Source organism: Osmerus eperlanus, chromosome 23 (assembly GCF_963692335.1).
Source record: "Osmerus eperlanus chromosome 23, fOsmEpe2.1, whole genome shotgun sequence".
Lineage (NCBI taxonomy): Eukaryota > Metazoa > Chordata > Actinopteri > Osmeriformes > Osmeridae > Osmerus > Osmerus eperlanus.
In genome coordinates, this window is record NC_085040.1 from 3266204 (window position 1) to 3292150 (window position 25947).

The window sequence follows — 25947 nt, forward strand, 5'->3', positions numbered from 1 at the left end:
CTGGAGGGTGTTGGGTCTAAAATTAAGTGCAAGGAGGGGAAACTGACCCCTAGTCAGAGAGCAGCGTCTCAGTAAGAAAAACATACACAACATAAATTTAGCTGGATTGAGGCAGGTTTCTCCTGTAGCCCTTCTCTGCAGAAGCAAATTCAGGTCTAGGCTTGCACTAACATAATCAATTCCAATCAGTAGGTTAGGTTGATCAAGAGTTAACTGTTCAGTTGAATTGGGGTTTTCCTCCTACCAAACCCTCAGAAAGCTCATGTTTTCAATATTACATGCTAACGACTGAAGACTGGGTGCAGCAAATGATTGGTAGCTAACAGCTGAAAGCTCTCGAAAGTAACACGAAGGCTTGCAAAGAACATGGAGGGTTAACAGGACATGTTAATGGTTCCAAGTTGATTTGGTATTCAGAGATCCCTTACTGTAAAGTAGGCTACCCATGTATGAGGTAATCGGGGTAAGAGGTGTTGCTAAATCATCTGTAGCTATAAAAAAAGTAATGGTGGGTGTAGAGAGAACTTGGGTCAGAGTCCTGTTTCATTTTGGCAGCAGATGTTAATATCTCACTGACAGTGACAAAGAGCCATGTGCAAGAAAATACACTGCAGAGAAGTAGATTCACTCAAGTGTGACATTTATAACTCTCCCTGAAAATGTAGATCAAGTTTAAAACCATGTCAGAGATTATTGTTTATACAATGCCTTAATTTTCTAATTTAGACCTGTCAATCAAACAAACTGGATTGACATTTGTATGCATGTGTCCTTTCATCCTACTAAAACTAACAAAGTATATACATTTCCCCGTTTCCTTGCATTTTACAAGTTTAATTTAATTCTACACTAATTCTACACATTCAAATTTGTACACCCACCCACAATGTAACAAACCTTTAGGCTGCTGTCTGTGTTAACTTGAACAGTTGACCAGAAGCGTTCGGCGGTGGCACTGGCAGTGAAGTATCTGCCACTAGGCTGAAGTCAGTTATAGCTTCCTTGTTGTCTTCTAAGAACTAACCCAGGATATATCTGGATGGCATTTCTCATCCAGACACATTTCTAGTGGTAGATTGTGTAGCAAAAGCAATTGGGAAATTATTTTCGTTTCAAACAAAAAAACAAGAAACATCACGCCGACCTCCCTTGTACAGTAGCCTATTGAAAGTGGATTTCTGGCACTTTAGAGATTTTATTAATGGTGGTGTGAGATCTCATCTAATATTCTGAATTTTAATAGTAGATAATATTAGATAATATTATAAGTAGGCCTAAACTGGAAAAAAGCTCACTAGATCAGTGGCGATTTTAGACTCTTTTTAGGAGTGATCAAACACACCTAAATTTCATCTCAGCACCCTTAAAAATAATAATAATAAAAATAAAATTGAATTATTATTATTATCTTAAATACGTTTTAGTGCTCTAATGTGTTAAAACAATGTTTATTTATTGTTGACACATCATTATCGTTTCATTTGATGCTGGTAGTTCATGAAGAAAGGGACTTTCTTAGTTTTTTCATTCATTCAATATTTTGCATAATAATAAATAAATGTATGAATTGTTATCCATTGAAATTATTGATTTATTAGCAAGGGAGTTTATGCAAGGTACTGTATCCATGTCACGTGATCCAAGAATCGCCCCTGCACTAGATAATATGTTCTTCACTCATGTAGGCCTAACGTAGGGCCTACGCTTTTACATTTTAGTTAGCTGCACATCACTGGTTTCATATAACGATAATGCATAAATTATACGGGTCAAGAATATATTTTACGTATAATAAAATATTGAATACCCTCCCTGTAGTCTACAATTATAGATGTCAAAAGTTTTTAAGGGTCAACTTTCACTGCCAAATGCTTGTCAAGCATCAGCCCAGTTCAAGACCACACTAGAGCTACGTCACGCATTTGGAATGCAGTGACGAGTGCCGCTAAAGGCCTGTGACAAACGCAGGATCCACGAGAAAGTAGGTTAACGAAATTAGACAAAAAGAAACTAGTTTGGGAAGAACTTTTACTATATATATTCATGTATGTGAAACGAGTGAAGTGTTGTTATTTTAGCAATGTGGTTTGCAAAGTTCGCTTTATCTTCGTTGTAGCTTGTTTGTAGTCTGCGAGTCGAGTCGCTGTTCTAGTAACACCCAAACAAGTAAACAAACAGATCATTAAGTTAATTGCTGTGATTTTACGTCCATTACCTTGCTTGGAGATCATAATTGTTTATTTTATACAGTGACGCAGACATTTTATTTTAGAGCAAGGCAACAGCAAAAGATCCGAGGTTTGCGTTTTCACGTGAATGAATTACTGCACATGTCGTCCTCTCCAGAATGGAAACTTAAATACATCCGCATTTAAAGAACTTTTATTTCCATAAAGACCACTGCTGGGCAATGTAAACGACTTCACGGCGATGCAGGAAAGACTACGCTAATCTAATCATGTTTTACAGATGAGTGAGAAGGCAAGAAGACACAAAGCTTCAGGAAATTAAAGGGTAGGACATGTTTCTCATTTGACGTTAACTCGATGATGCATTTAACATTACACTCCCATGTATCTCTTAAGTTGTATTGCTTTACATCGCGACAATTTAACACCATTGGCAGACGTAAGCTATCTGTCTGCAACAGTAGTGTAGCACACTCCTCTACAGTAGCGTACTGTACCCCATTCATTTGAAGTTTGACAGTTTGCCCGTATCACAGTCTTGCATCTCCTCATGGACATAGATAGCTAGTTTGAACAAATATAAATGCTGGTTCTCTTGCAAATCCACCCAAGGACTTTAGCAAATTGCTTTAATCACAGAATTAAAAAGCCGATGTGATTAATGTTACGGCCCACCAATCCTCGGATTTGAGTGTGTGCTCAGCCGGATTTAGTAGGTTTAAATCAGTTCGGTGGTGGGGCAGTCGTTCCATCATGTGGTAGTAGAAATCGAATTTTAGAGACGGATACATGACTCTAATGACATTGCATTTCCCCCAAACTACTATTAATGACAGTAGGCCCTAACTAGAAAGGGAAGGACGTGCCCCCCAACAGACTTTAGTGTTATTGAAACAAAGTGAAATGTGTTTGTTGTTGTCAGGGATATAAGCCTCTTATCGAGTACATTATTGAGGCCATATTTCCACCATAACGCTGTGTCTGCCAGTGTTTTTATTTTCCCAAAGCGAATATATATTCTGTGCAATATTGTTTGTGAACCAGGTGTTTTTTTTAGCAAAGTGACAATATTACACAACATTTCCTGTCCCAATGTTGTAACTTAATTTGGAATCTGTTAAGTGTAAACAGCAGAGACAATCCCTATTGTGGTGGATACAGAATGGGGGTAACCACAGAACCACCATGAGGGCTCTGCACCTGTGGTATATCATGTGTGTTTGTGTGGTAGAAGTAGGGTTGTTTGTGTGTGTGCTTGTACTTGTGCATGTGTGTTTTGATGCTAGGGCCCTGCCTGCTGGAAATCCCCGCACTATGGGGAATAGCATTGTCTTCCTGCTTCTCAACTGTAAGTCTATTGTTCAACCAGCTTGGCTTGGTTGCCATAGGAAACTGGAACCTGGCCAAGGCAGCATCTCTTGGTTTTCATGATGACTAAAATACATCGATGCAGTTATGACCAATCGTACCATCCCATCGTGCAGAACCAGAAAGGCTGGAACTGAGCATCTGTTATCCTCGAGGGCAAAGTTAAAGTGCAGCGCAATTATAGAGAGCTTGTTTAAAATGACTCTCAGTATGCTCATATTAGCAAAAACAACAACCATCCTTTTGTGTTCAAAGTTTCCTCCTTAAACAGTCTTCTTAAACGAAAAACTTAGCAATTCTCTTCCTTAAGTCTTTCAAATAGCCTAACATCATCTTTAGCTTAACAGATCTATCCCCATCATTCTTGTTTTCAGACACCCACAGGACATGTCTGGTCCTACCTGGCTGCCTCCGAGGACTCTGGGTAGCCCAGAAAGACCCGCCCCTCAGATGTCCCACTCTGGGCCAGCCATCTACGCCCTGCCTAACAAGAAGATCTCATCCGACCCTCGGCCCAAATATGGCGGCTATGACCAAAACGGAAGTGGAAGAGGAGGGGGGGTATCCACTAGATACATGGCTACAGGACCCCCAGGTAACAACATGGCGGCCTGCAAAGTGGACTGTTGAATTCCAGTGACCTCCCTGTTCTGTGTTGAAGGACAGAATCTTATGGTGGAGGTCATGCACTGGTAAGATTTGATCTATCAACGCATGAAGTGAATATCATGTTGTTGTGGTTTCTGTGTTTGTTCCAATCGGCAGGTGGGCCCATGCCACATCCATCCAATGAGCGCTACTACCATCCTGGCCCCGGGCCCAACGACGAGCGCAGCTGGGGCCCACACATGGACAGCTACGAGTTAATGGTAGGTGGAGCACCAGCACCATACTTTCACTCACACTGTAATTAGTATTTTAGAACGAAAAATGACTTTCAAGTCAAGTTAAAGCCCCTGGATTGTTTCGTGTCGAGGGCAGTGCTTTCAGTTTTTTTTCTTCGACGTGTTTTCGGCGTCCTGTCACGTTTTATGGCATGTCTGTTAGCAACGTGGCCCAGAGAAGTCAGGGGGACGCCACTCCAACATCGACGCAGAGATCGACTCCCTCACCTGCATGCTGGCAGACCTGGACAGCAATCCTCAGAACTCCAGCACACATGTATGAGTATAATCACTTTTAAAAAAAACATTATTACTACTAGGATCTCCTCAAGTATCCTGGTATTTTCCCCCCTGAAATATGCTCCTCTGTTAAGTCAATGCGACAATTGTTTGAATGAACAAGTTATCCGAATATGTTTTAAATAACTGTTTCACTCCACAGCTGTATGACAACGTGCCTTACAACCAACACCTCTCAGGGGAACGTTACAAATCTTCTGTCCAGACCGGAGACCCTTCCCAGGGTAGACCATCCATGGGCTACCCCCCTCACCCCCAGAACCACTACCACCCAGCGCCCCCTTACCCCAATGACCACCAGGGTCAGGGTCAATACACCAACCCCCACCAGCAGGACTACACTTACTCGTCTGCCCCCAAATCCTACCCCCAGCCCGTTCCCGCCTCCTACACCACAGCCTCCACTCCTACCGGCCCCAGATTCAGTGTCCAGGTCAAGACAGCCCAGCCTGTCACTTACTCCCAGACAGGGAGGCAGGCAGAGCAGGCCTACACTCCTCCCCCACCCCACCAGCACAGCTCACGCCCACCACCCCAGACCCAGACCAGGCCCCAGGGCTGGTACCCACCCCATCCCACCTCCCAGGCCCAGGATGGGCACTCTGAGGCAGGGTACAAAGGGGGCGGTGCAACAGGGTCTGGAGGAAGAGCGAACCAGGGCCCTGCGCTCAAGAGGGGTCCAGAGATTCACCAGTCAGGGTCGGGCTCAAGCACAAGTCCTGCCTACCACCCTGGCATGGTAGGTCCAAAAGAAATAGAGGTCAATTGTTTTGTCACGGAAATGACTAGCTACATCATGATTCCTCACTTATTTCTAACAAATGACTCTTTGACCAGGCTTTGACCATGCATCCTAGTGCGTGTTTCCAAAACATGTTCCTTCATCTTCCCTTCTTTCCAGCAGGGGTCAGCACTGAAGCCAGAGGAAGAGCTGGACCGCCTCACCAAGAAGTTAGTGTACGACATGAACCACCCCCCTACAGAGGAGTACTTTGGTACGTGCCGTGTTGATGGACATGAGGTTCTAGGTTCCTGGTGAGGCCCTGACAGGACAAACGAGCCTAACGAATGTCCCCCTCTGTTTCTTTGTCCTCCTTTCCCGTCCCCTCAGGTCGCTGTGCCCGCTGCGGGGACAACGTCCTGGGCGACGGCAGTGGCTGCATCGCCATGGAGCAGGTGTTCCACGTGGAGTGTTTCACCTGCATCACCTGCCATGCCCGTCTCCGGGGGCAACCGTTCTACGCCCTGGACAAGAAGAGCTACTGCGAGAACTGTTACATTGTGAGAGGAGTCCAATTCAAACCCCTCTGTGCATCTCTATTTTCCTCTGTTTTCAAATGTTAGCACTGCAGTTCACTTCGCATCTCACACCTCCTTCTGCACTCTCTCCCCTCCCCTTCTTTCGTTCTCTCGCTCCCTCTATCCGTTCCTCCCTCTGTTCCTCCCTGTCAGAGTACCCTGGAGCGTTGCTCCAAGTGCTCCAAGCCCATCCTGGACCGGATCCTGCGGGCCATGGGCAAGGCTTACCACCCTCGCTGCTTCAACTGTGTGGTGTGCGGCTGCTGTCTGGATGGAGTGCCCTTCACTGTAGACGCCACCTCCCAGATCCACTGCATAGAGGACTTCCACAGGTCAGCACGGAACACACATAAACAGTAAAGCTGCTGCCTCATGTTTGGGGCTCGAAGCTATTTCAGTGTGTCTTGGTACATGACGTCGTCGAAAAGTTGAGATGCCAATCTGACGGTAACTTTGTGTGCATATCCGAACACACACACACACACACATGCAGGAAGTTCGCCCCGCGCTGCTCCGTGTGCTGCCAGGCCATCATGCCAGAACCGGGCCAGGAGGAGACGGTGCGCATCGTGGCCCTGGACCGCAGCTTCCACGTCAACTGCTACGTCTGCGAGGTGACACTGGCGGGCGGGGTGTGGGGTTCAAGGGGTTGGTGTGTGTGTGGGGGGGGGGGGGGGGGGGGGGGGGGGAGGGGGTTGATCCAATTGAAGTCGTACTTGAAGAGTAGCTGGAGAGTTGTGTAAAAAAGCCACTCAAGGCGTCTCGTCTCCCCAGGAGTGTGGCCTGCTGCTGTCCTCGGAGGGCGAGGGGCGCGGCTGCTACCCCCTGGACGGCCACATCCTGTGCAAGAGCTGCAGCGCACGTCGCATCCAGGACCTCTCCGCCAAAATCTCCACCGACTGCTAACCGCGCCCCGGTGCCATGTGCCTCCCCTCCACCACCACCACTCGTGTAGAGAGAGAGAGAGAGAGAGAGGGGGGGGCTCTACACAGGTGTAGGCTCTGCTGGCCTTTCTAGTATGTAAGCCATGTGTGGTTGTGGGCTTCTCCGACTGAATGTTACTGTTTGGAGCCCCTGATCTGCAGGCAGCAGGGGCGGCACTGACCCCCCCCCCCCCCCCCCCCATACTTATTTCTAAACAATTAGAGCCCCTTATTAATACTGTTCAATTATACACACACACACAGATAGACAGACACATACAGGCTCCCTGCTGTAATGTTCTCTGTCATTGTGGATGTAGAGGGGGTGTCAAATCATGGGGGTTGATACAATTAGCTGGTCGTTACACAGATGATTGAGAAGGTGCTGTGGAGTTGTTGTCGTTGTTGATGATGAGGATGGTGGCGGCGAGGAAGGCTCTCCACTGATCTCTGCTGTGCTGTAGACCCGACCAGCTCCAGTGGAGACGGTTCCATGTTTCTTGTTGACCACTACCAGTGATCTGTTACTGAATTGCCTCCTTCTGAAAAGCACATTATGCAATTCAAGCGTGGACTGTGACTTGATACTTCAGGTAGCTCTGGATAAGGAGTGAATACGTTTCGGTGAAGTTGCATGTGGATGGAATGAGTTGTGTCGCGAGCGTTAGAAATGGCAGGAGAAAGTAGACTTGAAGATTGTATATCGAAAGAAACAGCTTCGTAGAGTATGTTAAGACTAGCCATCCAGTCCTAGGATAGCTTTGATCTGGTTTTCTGTAGGATAGCATCCAGAATAACAAACAGGAATTGGTACTGCATTTCAGGGTATTTTGAATGTTTATTTTTATACCAGCCAAATCCTTATTTTCAATAGGCCAAGTTTTAATTTTGCAAGGCACGCAACTCAATGCGCTTAGTACGATAGCTTTCTGTCTCGCGTTCAATTTCGAAAATGTGTCGATTTGATACTTGACTGTTACATTTAAGATGAAGGTGCAATTAAGTGAAATGCGTGCCACTGTCTTTCTGAGAAACAGGGTGCTTACCGGACATGGACCTGTCTGATAAAAAAAATACGTCCTTGTGTTTTTTTCTTTTTTGTAAAAAAGGTTGTGTTTTGTTTACCCTTACTCTGACACGTCATGAACCAATTTGACAAATAGCCAATTTAACAGTACGTTTTTCACAATGTTTTGATAATGTTTATCTTCTGTCTCCCCATCTTACTCCAAATAATCAAAAAAAAAATTTTCAAGGGCTAAGGAAAACCTTTAAGTCATCAAGTTTGATGCCAATCCCTCAGTCTCCAAGACATTTCTTTTTATTGTATTTTTTCTTGTATCGTGTTTGGTTACATTAATTGATTGTACTCTTGAGTTATGATCAATCAGCACAATTGTGGAACCCTGTGACTTACATTTTGCCATGCATCTATTTATTTCCTCTTGTGTTGTACATGTTCAGTTCATCTGTGGTATTCAGTTATTAGTAGTTTTTAACTAGGGAAGTTATATTCAGAACAGTCATAATACAATGTATTTGCCAACCCAATGTTTCTCATTATAAGTCATTGCTTTCTGTTTACCATTTCTCCTTTTGACATTTCTTTGGCACCTTTAGTACAAGGTGTGGTGCCAATGGCAAAATAATTCACCCCATTATTTCTTTTCATAATTTTTTTATGTTACTTTGTTAACCTGTGTGTTGATGGGAATTGTGTGTGCGCTCGTGGATGCGTGCGCGTTTGGTGTGTCTGCACCCTCCCCCCCCCCTCCCCCCAATGCTGATTGTAGTACATAATAAAAACAATAAACCATCACTCTTATTAAATAAACAGTAACAATGTATTTTTTTTTAAAGTGTATATCACACCTCAAAACATATGCAGTACACACATTTAGATTTTGTGAAAGAAAACCAACAGCATCTAGCCAGAGAATAAACAGAACACCTTTTTAATCAGCAATTTTGAGTTTTTTTCCTGTATAGTTTCCCAATGCAGTCAGCTTTTGTACAAGCGCAAACTGACACCTTGTCTTTAAGACCCCAATGTCGCTATCCATACTTCCTAATCCGATTAATCAACGCCCATACCATGTATGTTACACTGATAAACCACAGGCAACAGAAGAATAGGGACAAACTCAATTTCACACTGATCCAGAATTGAAGAGGTGCCCCAAAGATAAAGGAACCGACATTCTACACATTTTGAATGAATAAAGTGCAAAATATATTTATATTGTGTGACAGAGCTATAAGTACTGTGCTGTCTTTAAGAGATCTGTGACCAGACGTTAACATGAGGTGAAAGTCTTCCAAAAGAAGTTCCGGCAACCTGCCTTGCGTTCTCGCTGGGATAAAGGCAGCTGGCGCCTCGTCACCTCCTCCCTGAGTCCTAACTCCTCCTCGACGCTGGTTAGTACCTCATTCTCCCCCACGGTCACAGGGTCAGTCATGAGCTTCAGCAGGAGCAGGCGGGTGAGATCCTAACGAATTACGGGGAAGGAATAAGTCAGACCCTGGTTGTTTTTCATAATTAGTCAAGAAGATGTTTGTTTGTACTCCCTTACTGTACCCCTTCTCAACGCATTTTCCACAGGGACAAAATCGGATACAAATCACCCACACTCAATCTGCCTAACCACCTTAGTGTTCCCGACTGCCACTCACCTCGTTCTCCTGGGTTGTGTCTGGCCTTAGCAGTTCAGTCCGAATGTCTCTGTGTGGAGCGCTGCTGACCCTCGCCAGCAACACAGACGAGGACAGAGCCACAAGCAGCACCTGCAGCTGGGAGCGCAGCATCTTCACCTGATCTCACCACGTCAGTTATCCCGTCGGTTCTGAGGGAACGATTCTCTTCGATGCTCAAGTCAACAGCAAAGTATTTGACTACGGTTGTCCAAAAATGAGTCTGTTGTGTAGAAAAATGTTGGAACGGAAAGAGACGACAAGATAACAGATTGAAGATAAGACACTGATTTCTGCCTGAGCTGTTCAAATGGTTATGGAATGGCATTGACCTGAATATATAGGGTTTCTTCATCCTTTATCGGTCTCATCCTCAGATACAAGAAAGCTACGGGATTGGTTGACAAGAGTGTACGTGTGCAAGGGAGGAAGTAAGTGGGTGCTGTGAGGTGTCTGTGGAGAAGAACTAGAAAAGGTCACTAAGCCCTGACACCGTCACACTACATCCCGTCTATCTGTTATCGGCCCTCAAGAAGTTATGACTCCGTGTGACATGTTGGCACATAAAGTGTGAAGTGTGCCAGCGCCTGATTGACATGAAACACGTAAGCCTTAAATGTGTAATTTGGCATCCTCCAACAAACGTAATAATAATAATTGTATTTGTTATGCACTTTATACTTAGGTAAAATCTCAAAGTGCTACAGGTTAAAAACAAGAAAGGGCGCAAAAAAACCATGCAGAACAGAAAGGAAAATAGGATAGATAAACGAGGCTCTGTTAAAAGGTGGGTTTTTAGGGCACGTTTAAAATGTGAGTATGCGTGTCTGGTCGGAGGTGTTGATAGAGGATGTAGATGTCTTACTTTAGTCTCTGTCAGCTCATATTAGCTGAAGCAACTTTGTATGTGACTCAAGGACCATGGGAGGTCTGGACCACAGAGAGCTGCTAATGACAAGAGTTGACTCAAATGTTAATTAGACTGTACACGCATACGCACACACACACGCGATCTACCTAAAGGGCAAATATGTAGATCAGACAACTTAAGGTGAGCGGGTACTTGGTCACAGTTACAGTGTACGTCGTGTGAGCTGTGCTGCAGATGGCTGCTGCCTAGTTAAGGAAGTGCTTGAGGGAGGGAAGCAAAGTCAACTTAAGGTTGTGAGTCAGGTGTTTCTTGACTAATTATTGGATTACGTGAGGCTAGTACCCCCACTCCCCCCCCCCCCCCACCCAGCACACACACACACACACACACACAGATACCTTCATATATAATACTATAACTCATTAGGTATTGTATTACTTTCCTCCGAGGCTTTCCCTAATCCTAACTCATCACATTCCAATTTCCAGCTGTTGTTACCTCTGGTCACTTCACCATGGGAGATTATTTGATCTCATTACTTACTTCTTCATGCCATCACTAGAACTCATTAACATTATCAAAGGAGACATTGCAGCAACGGGGATGACATAGCGTCAGGCATCCTGCAGGGCAGCCCTGCTACAGCTGTGTGGGGTCCTCCACCAGGTCCTTCCTCCACTTTTCTGTGACAGTAATGGTTATTGTCTTGGTGATTCGGTGTCCTTTACAAGGCTTTTACAGATTAGAAATAGCAATGTTGAATGCATTAACTGGTCCAGATTATGATCAAGAACCAGGAGATAAGACCCTGATCATATTCTTATCTGGAACCAGACAAATCTGGACTGGCCATGCCAGGGTACAATTTCATGTCTTATGAAAGGGAAAGATGCATCTTTCAAGTGTTGAGAAGGTGATGGTCAACTGTTACATGTCCAGTGCCTTACTGACCTTAATTCAACCACAGGGTCAAACCCATTGGATCGCTTTGATCGCTGGATTCTGGTATTTAATAATGAAAGTAAAAATTGTCACATGCAGCTTTGAATTTTGCCTGTGATTTAGTTTCTGTGTAGGACGAGTAGGCTAACAATCTAACACAAATTACAACTATGCAGTTTGCCAGCCGCAACAGAATGTGATGAGTTTTTGAGACTATACTCGAAATGTTATGCTATTTCGGGTAACATCAAAAGGAACGGTACAATGCTTGATTTATATCTTCCTACTGTAACATTTTCAGTGACGCCATAGTCCCACCCCGTAGTAAACAAGGAAACGGAAACTGAGCAGTGGCATTACTGGGAATTGGCCACGGAAAGCTAACGGTGTCCAAAACATACAGCTAGCCTTTGGTTAATAAGCTTTTTTAATTTCTAGCATTAAGTTTGGGTATATGTATATTGCATGCTATCAGAAGCGGGTAAACAAGCAACAGTTCATCGACTGCGCAGGCAAGTGGCTACAGTACAGTGGCTGCATTTTTGCATGGCAAAAGGATTTAACATGACAATATATTCCTCGCCCCTGTGAGTGGTTTAAGTACAAAGACAAACGTTTGAAAATATTGTATTCCTAAAGAAAAGAGACACAGGCGGTAGCATGAAGCCTCAACTAAAAACTGAAAGCCGTAAGGAGAAATTCAAATCGGCTGAAAAGAGTGAAGTGTCGTTATCTTTCCAGGATGAGCTTGCTGCGACAATACACGGTGCATTTGAGGTGGCTTTGGAAATTGCCATTTTGGAAGTTACTAAACTAGTTGGCCAAGCACTTGGTGATGTCCGTGACCAGATGCACGAAACATTGCGGGAGAATAAGTCCCTCAAACTTAGGTTACAAACTGCCGAGGAACAGCTTGATACTGTGCGAGGTTCTTTGGACGACGGAGATGGTCAGCCGATGCAGCAGTTCATGTTGACAGTTAGCAAGTCTGCTAAAAGATCACAGAGCCCAGCCAATATCAACAGTGGAATACAGTCTCTCAATGATAATGACCTAAAGATACAAGCCTCGCTTGAAGTTACGGTGGACGACACCTACGAGAATTTAGTTGCTGAAAAGGAGAATAGTAGTGAAGATCACAATGGGTATTTCAGTGAAATTTGTGTGGATGGCCGAGTGTGTTCTCAGGATCTTCATCCTACTTTGAACAGAGAGTCAGGCTCACAAAAGGACGCACTTCAAGGTATATTCATTTAAAGTTATTGATTGTGTGTCTCTATTATGTCATATCTACCACATGCTCCTATCCCAAACATTTTATATATATATATTATTTTTTAATCTCACACAGGTGCCAAAGAAGAGACCTCCAGTTTGTGTATACAGGACCAGCCCAGAACGGGAAGCACCAAAGATAGGGGACAAGACACAGCATTTGCAGACATTTATGACCCCTCTGCAACTGATAATGTTATTCAGAATCATAAGGTGGAGCTGGTCCGGGTCAAGGTAGAAAACAAGGAAGCTGAGAACAGTTCCAGTTTATTAGGTTCTTCTAGCTGCCATTTTGACTCAGTAAGGGAAGCACACTTTTGCCCAGATAGCTTGTCTCTGGTTCAGTCCAAAATGCTGGAGGAGTGGAGACCCGACGCATTGGACATGCGGAACTCTGACCCACTGGGTCCTGGAACCAGTCATACTCTGTGTAAGTCACTTAGCGTTCTAGGGGGAACAAACCCACATTTACAAAATCACCCACAAGATGTCAGTAGTTGTCAACAGATTGAGTACAGTATAGTTTAATGATGGTCTGTAGCGCTGTACTGTAATAGGAAAGCACGGTAAATATCAAGAGCTTGGTTGTATATTTATGCAAGCATCTTTTTACCATACTATTTCTCTTACTCTCCACAGCTCACCCTCCTATCGGCCAACAAGATGCTGCAGAACTGAGAGACCCCACAGCCAGCACCCTTCCAGCCTTCTCCACCCAGTTCCCCAGCCTCTTCCAGCCCGAGGAGCCCGCTGGCCTCCCAGCCCCACCACAGCTCTATGGGGTCCAGCCCAGGACCAACCCCCTCACCACCTCCACGTCCACCTCCGCCCAGCTCCCCCCCAACGTCCACGTGTGCAAGACCTGCGGCCAGGTCTTCCAGCAGCCCAGCGAGCTTCGCAGGCACTACAGCCAGTGTCAACAGCGGCTGCACCAGCAGCAGCGCTCCAAGCCGCCCCAGCCCAGCTCCTCCATGCGCTCCCGCCGCAAGCTCCAGCTCTACCCCCCCGGCCGCAGCCCCTTCCACTGCACCGTGTGCGCCCGGGACTTCAACCGCATGGAGAACCTGAAGACCCACCTGCGCATCCACACGGGCGAGAGGCCCTACACCTGCTCGGTGTGCGCCATGCCTTTCCGCCACTCGGGGGCGCTCACCAGGCACTTCCGCATTCACACCGGGGAGAAGCCGTACGTGTGCGGCCAGTGTGGGAAGAGGTTCCGGAACTGTGGGGGGCTGAGGTTCCATCAGCGGTCTCACGGTGGCGGCGGCGGTGGCGAATGATAGATGAAGCAGGGTTTGGAACATTAAACCCCAGGCAGTTAACACACTGTGGTAGTGTGTTAACTGAAATGTTTGAAAGGAGTGCAGAGTACTGTATACATTTTAAATACTGTACGTTTTTCCCAGCGTGCTTTTTAAATGGTCATCATGGAAAATATTCTTTTTTTTTAATTTTATTTATAACTACAACATATACATTACGTAGACTACATGTTGGAAAAAAGTTGGTTCCATACTAAGGATTAGATCAGCGATCACATGATTGGTTTGTCTTGAGCCATGTTTTAAGTGTTGTTTTAAAATTACTGAATTTTGTACATTCTCTGATGTGTGTGGAAATTGAGTTCCATTTATCTGCTGCTCTGACTGAAAATGCTGATTGTTCCCAAGCAGTTTTCCTCAGTTTAGCTGAGCAGTCACTTCTGACTGCTACCCTGGTCTCCCTAGCATTATCCCTGCAGCGTGACGCACATTGTTTAAGTGATGGAGGTGCGAGATTATAAAATAAAATAATTCCAGAATGAATAGATACTTGAAATTGTTTTGTATTGTACATATAAAAGAAACTCCTTGGCAATGATGTTTGCATTGATCTTTTTGAGACGCTCACCATCAAATGATTCGGAAAAGCTCACATCTTGATATTGTTTTCGGTCGAGTGTCACAGGCGGCACACAGTTGAAGTGCCACCGGGATCATTCAGCATCTCCTCTCTCCAGGAGTGTGAGTGTGTGGAAGTGAGGGGCTGTGATGTAGCATGGCCTGTTTCCCTATTGAGGGGGGGGGGGGGGGGCACACCCCCCCAAACACTCAAACACATGCTCACAATTATACAAATGAGTGGATTGTGTGAACTTCTGAAATGAGACTCTCACGCCACACTAGTTGATATAATCCATGTCATTATGTTCTATGAATGAGGGTGGATGAACCCCCTGGTCAGATTACATTTGACCAGACCCAGAAAGAAAATTAGTATCAACAGTATCACCCCCATAGCTGTTGCAAAGCTGTGTATTTTCAACACCATACTTCACAAAAAAACATCCTAGGTATTTTATCTAAAATGTTTACCGGTTATTCATTGTACACTTAAGTGTACCTTGGATGAGGAATACACCAGTGTCGCTATTATCAATATCCTCATTTTGAGTTGAGATAATCACTTTAGTTTCATCAGCACCTTCAGTGGTTTATTACTAAGACACAGTCCTTGTCACCACACATCCTTTTATTGTGAGAACAAATCGTTAGTTGTTTAATACCCTGCCCCTTGTCCAACCCCCCCCGGCTAGTGATTGACATCTATCCGTCATCCCCTGTCCCCTCCCTCCATCCACATGTCATATAACAGCTCCTCTCCTCCCTCAGAGGGGTCATTCTCCTCCACCTGATCCCTCATTCCCAAGACCTTAGGATGGACTGGAGTTCTTACGGTAATAAGACTAACTCTCCATCCAATGTTTTCTTTTTTTTTCTACTTGGTTTCTACTGTACTTTGTCATCCTTATCGGACTCCTTCTCAGTCTGGCGGTTTGTCCGTCCATCTTTTCGTCTGCCTGCCCATTCGTCAACTCATCTGTCTTTTTTTTTAATTGTATCCATACCTCTATATTTCACTCCGGGTCTTGGAGGAGCAATGTTTTGGATGCTGCGATTCCGTCTTTCTTTCTTTGTTCTGACTTCTCTGTCTCCCTGCCGGTCCAGAGATGGACCCCCTGGAGGTCCCTCCCCTCACCCCCACCAGTAAGGAGGTCCTGACCCAGGCCGTCAGGGCCACCTTCGCCGGCTTCTCCCTGGAAAGGAGCAGCATGCACTTCCCTCAAGGTACGGCTCTCCTGGCGTGACTTGACTTTTCTTATTCACCGTTCATTTTTTATTTAAACCGGTGATATAGGGAAGTGATATAGGGAATATGAAAGTGAAGAACAGGATGGGTGGTGGTTCAATGTTTTCAACAATGCTTGAAATGCATATAAAAGTATGTTTCTGTTTTTTACATGATTTCAGTGCTAAATATAACATAATGCTGGTGGAGACAGGGTTGAATAATTCAATTAAGATTGATGATCACCTCTTTGGTTCAGATCCTAACTTGTGGTCAGAATGGGAGGTGAGCCACTGGCTGGACTGGTGCCAGGCTGAGTTCGGCCTGCAATGCCTGGGCCCAGATTTGAGAGGCATGCCCGGGAGCGAGCTCTGTGCGCTGGATAGAGAGGCCTTCCTGGAACTGATCTCTGACTGCACAGCCGGGGAGATCCTATGGGAGCACCTGGACACCATGAGAAGAGGTGAGATAAAGCCTCAGTCACCAGTATGGCTCAGTCAGATAGATATGAACCAGCCTTGTATGTGCCTTCCCTATACATTCTTTACTCTATTTTTCTCCAGAGTGTGAATATGAATATGGTTCTCCTCTGACTCTCTACACTCTGCCTTCTCACTGCCAGTCTCAGATAAACAGAGGTAATTTTATCTTATCTCTGCTTTGTCTGGTAAAATTTGTCTGGTAAAATAAAAATTAAATAAAAAATGTATGCCATAACTGAATGACATGAATGAACAGAATGTCTAACTTTCAGTATCCATCTTGCAATGGAGCTCTGATTTTCAATTGTTTATCTGTAGTAATGAATATGGACATTACATCTGATGCCCTTGTCGTTTCTTGGTATAGACAGCTACTCAGAGCCCACTGGCAAACAGGACCACCACCCTCACTTTTCCCACGATCCCTCGGACACATGTCCCCTCGCCCACATGGAGCCAGTGAGCATGCAGAACCAGGATGGCTTCCTCCTCAAACATGGGGGACCCCACCGCCACCTGTCTCCTGTCACACTTCTCAGAGAGATTGGTGAGAATTTTTGTATAATACTTATGTTAAAAAGGTGTTAGTGTTGGGCTAGACGGGTTTGTTCACCCAACTTGCCCATGTGTCTCCATCGTTTTTATTTCAGATTGTGACTCAAGGGTTGAGGCCTTTCATTACGAGAAGGCTGACATCACTGGCTCCCTGGCCTGGACCAGTCCAATCCAGGATTTAGACCAAGGGGTGGCAGACTGCATGTCTGAGGACCTCTTTTCCTTGCCACGCCAACACAGGAGCTTCAAAGAGTTTGTGGGGGACAGGACCGATCTGGGTCAAGCTGTTGTACCGGCCGCCATTTTGGCTGGCTACACAGGTACGCAATCTTTTAGAACTGGAGTCCTCATTGGACTACGTTGAAGATTGACCAAAGTTACATTTGACACGTGCTGTCAAAGTGAAATTGAAGGTTTACTCATACCTCCCTTTTTTGTCTCAACAGGAAGTGGCCCCATTCAGCTGTGGCAGTTCCTATTGGAGCTCTTGACCGACCGCAGCTGTCAATCATTCATCAGCTGGACAGGAGATGGATGGGAGTTTAAACTGACAGACCCTGATGAGGTAAGAGAGAAGTGCCTCTCTGTCTCCAGTCTTTACCAACAAAAATAAAATAACAATGAATAACAACAATAAGTCATAACCTATGATTTTAGGTTGCACAGCAGTGGGGAAGAAGGAAGAACAAGCCTAAGATGAACTACGAGAAGCTAAGCCGTGGCCTGCGCTACTACTATGACAAAAACATCATCCATAAGACCTCAGGTAAACGCTATGTCTACCGTTTTGTCTGCAATCTGGAAGGCCTGCTGGGATATGAGCCCAGGGAGCTACACGCCATGTTGGATATCACTGCAAAGAATGACCAGGACTGAGTGATTTCCCTTACAGTATATAGAGCTGTACACCATTTGTTTACAAAATCACTTATGGAAAGCTATAGGCCAGTAAAATCTTAGAACACCAGTTTTAAATAATCAGTAGGATTACAGGCCACATTTATCAGTTAATGAATAAGCTATGGGACTATTTGTTTATAATGTAATTAAGTGTACATATTTGAAACCAAAAGACAGTTGTGTATATGTTCTGTTTCTTTTGTATTTCTCAGTATTTTTTAATAGTGAACAACTTCATCCAAAATGTTCCTTAGTGATGATTAGTCTGGCACTTACAATTTTGTTAACAAAATAAAGATTTTACTAAATATGTCTACAAAGGAAACTTGAATGACTAACAATGCGGCTTGGAAAGATACCAGCTGGTGTTTGTATTAATGGAACCTAATTGATGCCTTTTCTTTTGCTCACCCAATTGCTTCTGCCTCTCAGCCTGATAAGTCAAGGGTGTAGCTCTCTCTCTCTCTGTGTGTGTGTGTGTGTGTGTGTGTGTGTGTGTGTGTGTGTGTGTGTGTGTGTGTGCGCGTGTGCGTGTGTGTGTGAGTGCATGCGTGTGTGAGTGAGTGCATGTGTGTGGGGCCAGGCCGGGACAGATCAAGCAGTCATAACACCAGCGATGTCCCTCATCTTTAAAGCCACTTCTAGCTTGCTTATTGATTGGATTCCGCTCTAGCATCATGGACACCAAATAGACGTAGGGGGGGCCAAAGACATCTAAACCCTCCCCCCCAACCCCCCACCCGCAGGCGTACGAAAGTGGTGCCCAGTATGACAAGCGATGTGAGCATGATCTCTCCCCTCCGCCTCGCCTCTCTCACTCACCCAAGCCGCCGCGTCCATTAGTCGCATGGCAGGCCACCTAGCAGAGAGGAAGTGGTGGAACTAATCCCTCTCCCGGAGAGACAGCCTGGCCTCTTCTTTTACGTGGCGTCTCAGCCCTTTCTCCCCCCTCTCTCTTTTGGGCCCCCTCTGTTTTGTGTTTTCGTTTTGCTGGGGAGTCATTTCTCAGCGTACAACCCCCCCCCCCCCCTCACACACTTATTTAACAAAACAACCCTGTTGTAGTACAGTAGTGTTGGCAGGACCAGCTGAGGGCAATGTGGGCTGGTCAGGCCTGAGCTCCCCAGTAAATGTGGGAGGATGTGGGCCCAGAATGGGCTCTGGAAGACAGAATGTAGATATGGGTTGGTTTGGAATGGGTAGTCTAAATGCATACTGTGGTATGTCTTATCCTTCCACTCTCCCCCCCCCCCCCCCAAAAAAAAAAAAAAAAAAAACTAAACAAGAAGGACCCTAAAAAATAGGATGCATCATAAAATAATATTGTATTTTAAGTAGGTTTTTGCTTTAACCCACACTCCACAATATATCCTGTTCTGTTTGGTCAGTACACCCTTTACCAGTTGAGGGCATCTCCTCAGGTGACTAATTTGCTTTGTAAAAATCACTAAGGTTCATCTTGTATAAGGTCTAGGCATGTTCAATGACAGCAAATGTAGACCTGGTAATAGGTCTGACAGTGGGACATTTGACAAGCTCACAGCTATGAAAGCTTCTAGGCAGGTGGTCTATCTGGGACAAATCCATTGTTTACAGTTGAAGGGTTTGATGTAAGGCTTCAGTCGACCTAAGCAGCAGACACTTAGTGCACATGTCCCTTTGTCTAAAATGTCTATGTTTGTAATGACTCAGATATGGATTACTCGTCCAATCATATTCAAAGCAAAGCGCACAAAGATGGTTCATTCAATTATACACTTCAACACATTTCTACTCATAATGATTTTTTGTGTCATCCAAAACTTTCTTTTAGGAGCACATAATAGAATAATGTCGGCACAAAACCTACCTTGCTGTATTTGTCTGGGAGGTCTTGAATTTATCCACTCTGGTGTCCAATGCAGCCAGCTGTGATTGAGCTTGGCTCAGCCCTCTCACTTGGTCCCATCCCCAACTGTCACCACATTTGGGACAACCAAACACCAGAGACTTCTTGATGGCATTGAGAGGAGACAAGAAGTTTATGGTCTGAGTTTGCGATTGGTTCAACAACATACAAAAATATTATTGAGACATCTTGGCAAGGTTTCAGGCTCATATTATGGGTATTCTGTGTAATCAATGCATTTTTTCAATGATACAAATGGAAGCTGTCCTACTTTGTTGAGACATACATTCACCATGGTGATGACATGCAAGGTGTCAACATCATGTCCACCACGGGTTTTCCACCTACAGTCAGACCCAATAAGGCTATTTGATTATGTGCTTGAGTTGTATGAGCAAATTATTATCGCCCTCTGGTGGATAATGTTATAATTACAATTTAATCAACTACGACACTGTCTCACATTAGCAGATCATAAGCGCTGGACTTATAGAGTCTCTGTCCTGGTAATAAATATAACATTGAACCCACTGTTCTGATTAAAAAGATGAGTTACCTGTCCAGGTGTTGGTTTCTGACGTCTGTTTGGTGGTATTCTCTTCATAGGCATGGCTGCTGCCTTCCTGGTTTCCCATTCTTACTGATTACAAGCGATCACATCACTGACTTTAATCCGTTTTCAGTTTTGTTTTAAGATAAGTCGCACATTCGTGGGACAACTCTGTACGGTACTGACAGATAAATCCAGGAAGTGCACACCTCTCACTGACACTGAAAGTAAATCATTTGATGTCATAGTTCAATCAAACGACCACCCAATCAAAAGTTTGCCATGTACTGTTTATTGTCAGCAAATCTTTCATGATCGTCATTTATGTATCATTGATGTTAACACATGTTTAAGTGAGCTGGCTGCTTTTACATATACATAGTAAGGCATTTGAATGTCAAAGTAATACAGTCATAAAAAAGGAAGAGCCACTGGTTTCATGCCAATTGTACTCATTCGGCTCTTATAGTCTTTACCAAAAACAGTATTTACTGTAAACAGTATACTGCATCACTGTGCTTTCTGTTTCTCCCATTGTTCTGGTGTCAGTGTCTTCTGCTCGAAGGCGTGGATCTCTTTTAGCTCTTCAGCCAGACATGTGTTCACCAACCTGGAGCACAAAGTAGGGTTTATCACACCGTTTGATTTCTCTCCACAGCCCCTTTAAATAGTTCACTGTTTAACCGCACGGGGTATTTCCTTACCTGTGTCTCTGCAACAGAGGTTTACCTTCAAATTGAGGAGAAACTATAAGGACTTTAAAGCTGGCCGCACATCTATTGGGGGAAGTGTCCTCAACGTCCTAAGGGAAGCAAATAGGGAGAGCAATGTGGTGCTAACCAAGTCAACTACGCAACCAATACATTATCAGGAACATTTCAAAGTGGTGTCATTTCTGCATTTTCATGGTTCCAGAGAAGCAAATGAATATCGTAATCTGGTGCATGCTTGCCAATATTTTAGTAGATTCTAGCTGTACAGTACGTGTTGATTTTTGGGTATAGTAGGTATAGCGAGGGCAACGTGCTCAGCAGATATCCGTGTATACTGTACATACCACATGCACAGCCCCGATCTCCTTGATTAGCTTATCTCGAATGTGATCTGAAGTTATAGCCATTATTTCTCAAACTAAAAGAAACACAGTGAATGTGACGTTAATATAGGATAACTAGGCAGATGAAGGTCCACTGAGTACCGCACTACCGCTGTTTAATAAATAGGCGGGATAACGTATTCAGGAACGTGTATCACACCCAATTGGAACTACAGATTCGTGAGTAAAGGCGAGGGTGATGTTTGGAAACCAATGGGCTTTAGTCTCTAAGTTGCGAATCACATGCGAGCTTTTGGGGTCCTTGTTGTGTAAGAAGATCAAATATAATGCCTGAACAATACGTGGCGAAAAAAAAAAAGGTTTCTCACAATGTAACCTATCACATAAAGATTTAATATATTTTGATTAAAATATAATAAATGAACATGTACCTTGCTATAATTTTATGAATCATGTATTTTTAGTGCGTACTTCACAAGGCAAACAGTTGAACTGCTCAAACACAAATGAATGTTTTCTCCACCCGAGAAGCAATAATTTATCTGAACGTAGTCCATTCTGAATTGTATTGTTATGTGTTTGTTTCTTTATACAGTGCATGATGGTTGAGTATTGATGTTCATGTAAAATGGTAGTGGAGGTGGAAAGCTTTTTTGGGGTGTACATGCTGTATTGCACAAACCCCAAATTCAAGGGTCGCATCTACATTGGGTTTACTGTAAACCCAGAGCGACGGATAGGACAACATAATGCTGGGAGGCACCGTGGAGGAGCAAAGAAGACCAGCGGAAGGGGACCATGGTAACGTCTAGAAAAGCGTCCATGAAAAACAGTTTTGTTTCCCGCACGCACAGGATAAAATAATGGTGTGCTAACTTATCCAGCCATTTTAGTGAGTACTTTTCCTTATTCTGTATTTAGGGAAATGGTTCTCATCATACATGGCTTCCCATCGGACATAGCAGCTTTAAGGGTATGTCTACGTTGTCCTGGTGTCCCATATGGAATAGTCGTCATGATCATAGTTCAGTATAAAATTCCAATATGAATTACCAACTGGTTGTATTAGCATGGACTAACATGTCTGTGTTTCACTGATTATCATCCCTCTGCTTGCCTCCCCCATCAGTTTGAGTGGGCATGGCAACACCCCCACTTCTCTCGCCGCCTCTCCCATGTTTCTCGGCGGTCCAGGAAGGAGTCCAGCCTGCAGTTCCACTGGCGTGTTGTCTCCATCATGCTCCAGGTGGCCCCGTGGTGCCGCCTTCCCCTGACCGCCCGCTGGCTCAAACAGGAGTACAGGATGGACTTCGAACCGGGCCTCCAGCCACCCCTACACATCCCAGTGGCCTTCGGTAGTGTGCGGGCTAAGAAAAGCCAACAGCAGCAAGCCCATCAACCTGCGGAGGAGGAAGCAGGGAGATGCTTGCTGTGTCGAAGCTGTGTCAAGGTGAGGTCTCTGTCTCAGTTGAAAAGCCGTTTAGCCTATGCCACCTGTAGAACTTATATTTATTTATGAGTCTTGTATGAACTTTCCTTGCGTACTACACAGTGGGAAATAACTGTATGATTGACGAAAAGTGTGACTTAAAAACTATTCCTGCCTTTTCAGTCTGCAGATAAGCTGAGCTGCTTCAACCCGACGTGTCGGACAACTTATCATCTGATTTGTCTCGCCAAGCACTTCCTGAAGTCGGAGCCCACTCACATGCTTCCTGTTGAAGGGGAATGTCCTGGTTGCCATCATTCCATACTATGGGGAAGCTTGATTCGGCACAAGATAGGTTGCTATGGAGACCTAGAGGAGATCCCTTTATCCTCATCCCAGGTAAGGTTGTGTTTGTTTGTGTGTGGTTGGGAGGATTATTCTGTGCAAACATTTTAGCACCAGAATTAGAGGGTTGAGTTATCTATGTTCTGTCCACAGAGCCACTGGGCAGATGGACTGCAGGTCTGCAATGAGCTGAGCCCAGTTCCTTTGCACTGATAGAGGCACTCAGAGGTTAAGTATTATAGTGCTGCCTTTTTAATGTATTTTATGATGTGTAATGTCAATTTCCAAAATACTGTTTAAGCATTATTTTTTTTAACATCAACTCTCATTCTCATATTTCTCATTCAGTATACTGAATGTATCAGGTCTGCTTCTAATAAATGTGTGATTTATATGTACTGTGTTAAATTATGTATTTCTTCTATTTATGTATAAAACAAATCAATATTTCCCTTTAAACTTTGAAGTATATTGCATTGAAAGACTTAACTGTTAAAATGAAAACGACTGCAAACATGTGTATGTATTATATGTATTTTTATGTAATAAACAAACATTCGGTTAAAATAAGTGCCAGCTTGTTTGTGTGACATGTCATATCCGTGCTTTATAATGACTAGTATTGGTATAGATCGTCAGACAATGTGAGTACATGCTGGTTAGCTGACTCCAGGTGTAGGTTGATTAATTTGTCATTGCTGAGTGGGAGGGGCTTGGACAGTGATCACAGGCTGAAACAGAAAAACCATACTCAGAACCAAGGTAAGCTTTAATTCTTGCATCTAATTGTTCACATATAATTGTTGTTATTGTGGTATTTATTATTTTACAGTTTATTTTCTGTTTCATGCTGTCTATCTCTAAAGTATTCCAGACACAGTCCAGTCCACTCACCATCCTGGATGTGGGTGAGCAGCAGTTGATAACCTTGCAGCAGTAGGCAGCCAGGGTGACAGAGATAGCCACCGAGGCAGCATGGATCAGGAAATTCTCAGCAGTATAATGTGTGTGTGTCGTCTGTCAATTGAAAAAAGATGGGAACTATTTTAATCCCCCTCAACAACTCAAACACACAAATTAAGATTGTGATGATTTTTGCTTAACCTACTTGTTTCTATGCCTTGGTTGTTGATACTTTCACAGAATTGTAGGCTATTACATCTTTAAAATACTTTATTCCTACCATTGGTACATCTGAATACATTCTCTATGTAGAGTTAATGCACTTTCCGAAACAAGTGTGAACTGGACTCACTGACAGCATCATGCAGTTATCATGTTGGACTCCTGTATCGTTGTCATTCCATGACATCCAGCACGTGTCACTGAAGCTGGCCTCCAGCCCAAAGTCAGTTCCTTCCACGAGCAAATTCAATATAGAGATCACACAGGCCACCACCTGCATCCCCAGACAGGCCTTCAGCTGAGAGGATCAGAGTAAAGAATGTATGAAGCAGGAAGCACCAGAAATCAAATGAGTTCACTTTATTTTATATTTCTTATTTATATGTTTCTTATAAAGCAGGGGACAGGGTATCATGGAGTTTCACATTAAAATGTCTATTTTTAAGACTGAACGTTTTTTCCTACCAACTCTGAAAATGTATGACATGTTGAGCTGGAAAACACAGGAAACATTCTAGAGTCATAAGATCAGAGACTTTAAGTTATCATGTAACAATCAGACTTACAGTGGGAAGATGGAGATTCTGAGCCACCAAGGCCAGAGAACCAGCGACCATCACCTAAATAGTTTAAATAACATTCTGAAAGTTAATCAACGCTTTCAAGAGAAAGTTGCAATATGCAAATCTACACATAAGGTACCCTAGACACAAACATTTAGCCTAAATACAGGGGTGTTATTGCACTCACCGACACAGATCCAATCAGATAAATGACGATCTGCTCAATCGAGAGATACAATCCAAGGACATAGAATACTGCGCAAGTGAAGATCCTAAACACACTGAAGGTAATTTGGGTCACCTGAAAAGGATGTCAGATGTCAAATTATGGATGCACTACGCCATTCATGCCCGCGCTATTCCGTATTACACCTACCCCTAATGCTTTAGGTTCTGACTCCAAGTACTTCAGTTTTCGGTGTGGGTCCGTCTGAAACGTGACTGAAACTAAGGGACCCTGCTCTGCTGCAGGAGTGATGTTCTGGGGTTGACTGGTCTCGGACTCCTCGCAAACACCTTTGTCTGTAATGTAGATCTAGAGGTTATTTCTCCATTTTTGACTTAATTGATTTCAACGACCCTACGGCTGGTTCACATTGTATCTGAGCTGCAAAGCTATACACCCATTCGCGTTGAGCCTTATTTTGGACTGCGTAAACAAGTGTAAAAATCGGTATGCTACCAACACTGTAAAACTTTTGTATCTGAAGCCTTGCGTTCTTGTTTTATTAGCACTCAAACATTGCGTTAGAATACTTTAGCCTACCTTCCATGTCTGTATTTACCCTGGTGATGGCTGTGAGTCTCAAGATTCGGGAGACTATTTCAACAACCTAATAGGCTAAACTATTTTTGGGGTTCCTATTACATCCGGCCCAGTGTTTCAATGCCACGTTAACTCTTGAGGTTACAGCCCAGTCCAACACGCATTAACTACGCTTAGACCAAGAACAATGTACATTTCTGAGATTTGTGGTAATAGTCTCATGCACAAACATCTGTTTTTTATTTGTTTGTCATTGGCTACGTGTAACTATATTAAGATTACTGTAAATCTAAGGCTACTTGGGGAATGCCTATCTTTACGCATAATATAGCCTAAATATAGTGGTTAGCATATTTTTGGTATATAGAGCCGTGAAACTACACAAGAATCACCTTATTTGTTTGTCTAGAGGGTTTATCCCATTTAACAAGCAGAAA

General features: G+C 44.0%; 6 protein-coding genes across 8 annotated transcripts; 3 read left to right on the forward strand and 3 right to left on the reverse strand.

The window, feature by feature from the left end:
• The first annotated feature begins 1865 nt into the window (after positions 1–1865).
• On the forward strand, positions 1866–8797 carry trip6 (thyroid hormone receptor interactor 6). 3 transcript variants are annotated; one of them, XM_062449765.1, is made up of 11 exons: positions 1866–1981; positions 2470–2514; positions 3932–4152; positions 4323–4426; positions 4605–4718; positions 4884–5480; positions 5643–5736; positions 5853–6022; positions 6194–6372; positions 6534–6654; positions 6815–8797. In XM_062449765.1, the coding sequence occupies exons 3-11, from the start codon at positions 3945–3947 to the stop codon at positions 6944–6946; spliced, it is 1719 nt and encodes a 572-aa protein (XP_062305749.1). In that variant the 5' UTR covers positions 1866–1981; positions 2470–2514; positions 3932–3944; the 3' UTR covers positions 6947–8797. The 3 variants fall into 3 exon arrangements, with proteins under 3 accessions (XP_062305749.1, XP_062305751.1, XP_062305750.1); XM_062449767.1 differs by having other exon boundaries at positions 5646–5736; XM_062449766.1 differs by having other exon boundaries at positions 1976–2045.
• On the reverse strand, positions 8222–10010 carry sst5 (somatostatin 5). Its single transcript, XM_062449770.1, has 2 exons — positions 9637–10010; positions 8222–9452 (listed from the first exon to the last, which is right to left on the reverse strand). Exons 1-2 carry the CDS (start codon positions 9766–9768, stop codon positions 9261–9263), a joined length of 324 nt encoding a protein of 107 aa, XP_062305754.1. The 5' UTR covers positions 9769–10010; the 3' UTR covers positions 8222–9260.
• A 1764-nt stretch (positions 10011–11774) lies between these two features.
• On the forward strand, positions 11775–14610 carry LOC134009964 (zinc finger protein 133-like). Its single transcript, XM_062449762.1, has 3 exons — positions 11775–12710; positions 12819–13172; positions 13382–14610. The coding sequence occupies exons 1-3, from the start codon at positions 12128–12130 to the stop codon at positions 14020–14022; spliced, it is 1578 nt and encodes a 525-aa protein (XP_062305746.1). The 5' UTR covers positions 11775–12127; the 3' UTR covers positions 14023–14610.
• A 5886-nt stretch (positions 14611–20496) lies between these two features.
• zgc:112271 (uncharacterized protein LOC553698 homolog) lies at positions 20497–21462 on the reverse strand. Its single transcript, XM_062449502.1, has 3 exons — positions 21283–21462; positions 20930–21027; positions 20497–20835 (listed from the first exon to the last, which is right to left on the reverse strand). Exons 1-3 carry the CDS (start codon positions 21343–21345, stop codon positions 20736–20738), a joined length of 261 nt encoding a protein of 86 aa, XP_062305486.1. The 5' UTR covers positions 21346–21462; the 3' UTR covers positions 20497–20735.
• A 318-nt stretch (positions 21463–21780) lies between these two features.
• Positions 21781–23614, forward strand: slx1b (SLX1 homolog B, structure-specific endonuclease subunit). The gene is made up of 5 exons (XM_062449709.1): positions 21781–22083; positions 22204–22255; positions 22412–22732; positions 22895–23110; positions 23210–23614. Exons 1-5 carry the CDS (start codon positions 21911–21913, stop codon positions 23267–23269), a joined length of 822 nt encoding a protein of 273 aa, XP_062305693.1. The 5' UTR covers positions 21781–21910; the 3' UTR covers positions 23270–23614.
• Positions 23577–25628, reverse strand: LOC134009933 (uncharacterized). Its single transcript, XM_062449714.1, has 7 exons — positions 25511–25628; positions 25121–25266; positions 24932–25045; positions 24748–24801; positions 24312–24479; positions 23951–24073; positions 23577–23787 (listed from the first exon to the last, which is right to left on the reverse strand). The coding sequence occupies exons 1-7, from the start codon at positions 25515–25517 to the stop codon at positions 23749–23751; spliced, it is 651 nt and encodes a 216-aa protein (XP_062305698.1). The 5' UTR covers positions 25518–25628; the 3' UTR covers positions 23577–23748.
• Between the last annotated feature and the right edge of the window lie 319 nt (positions 25629–25947).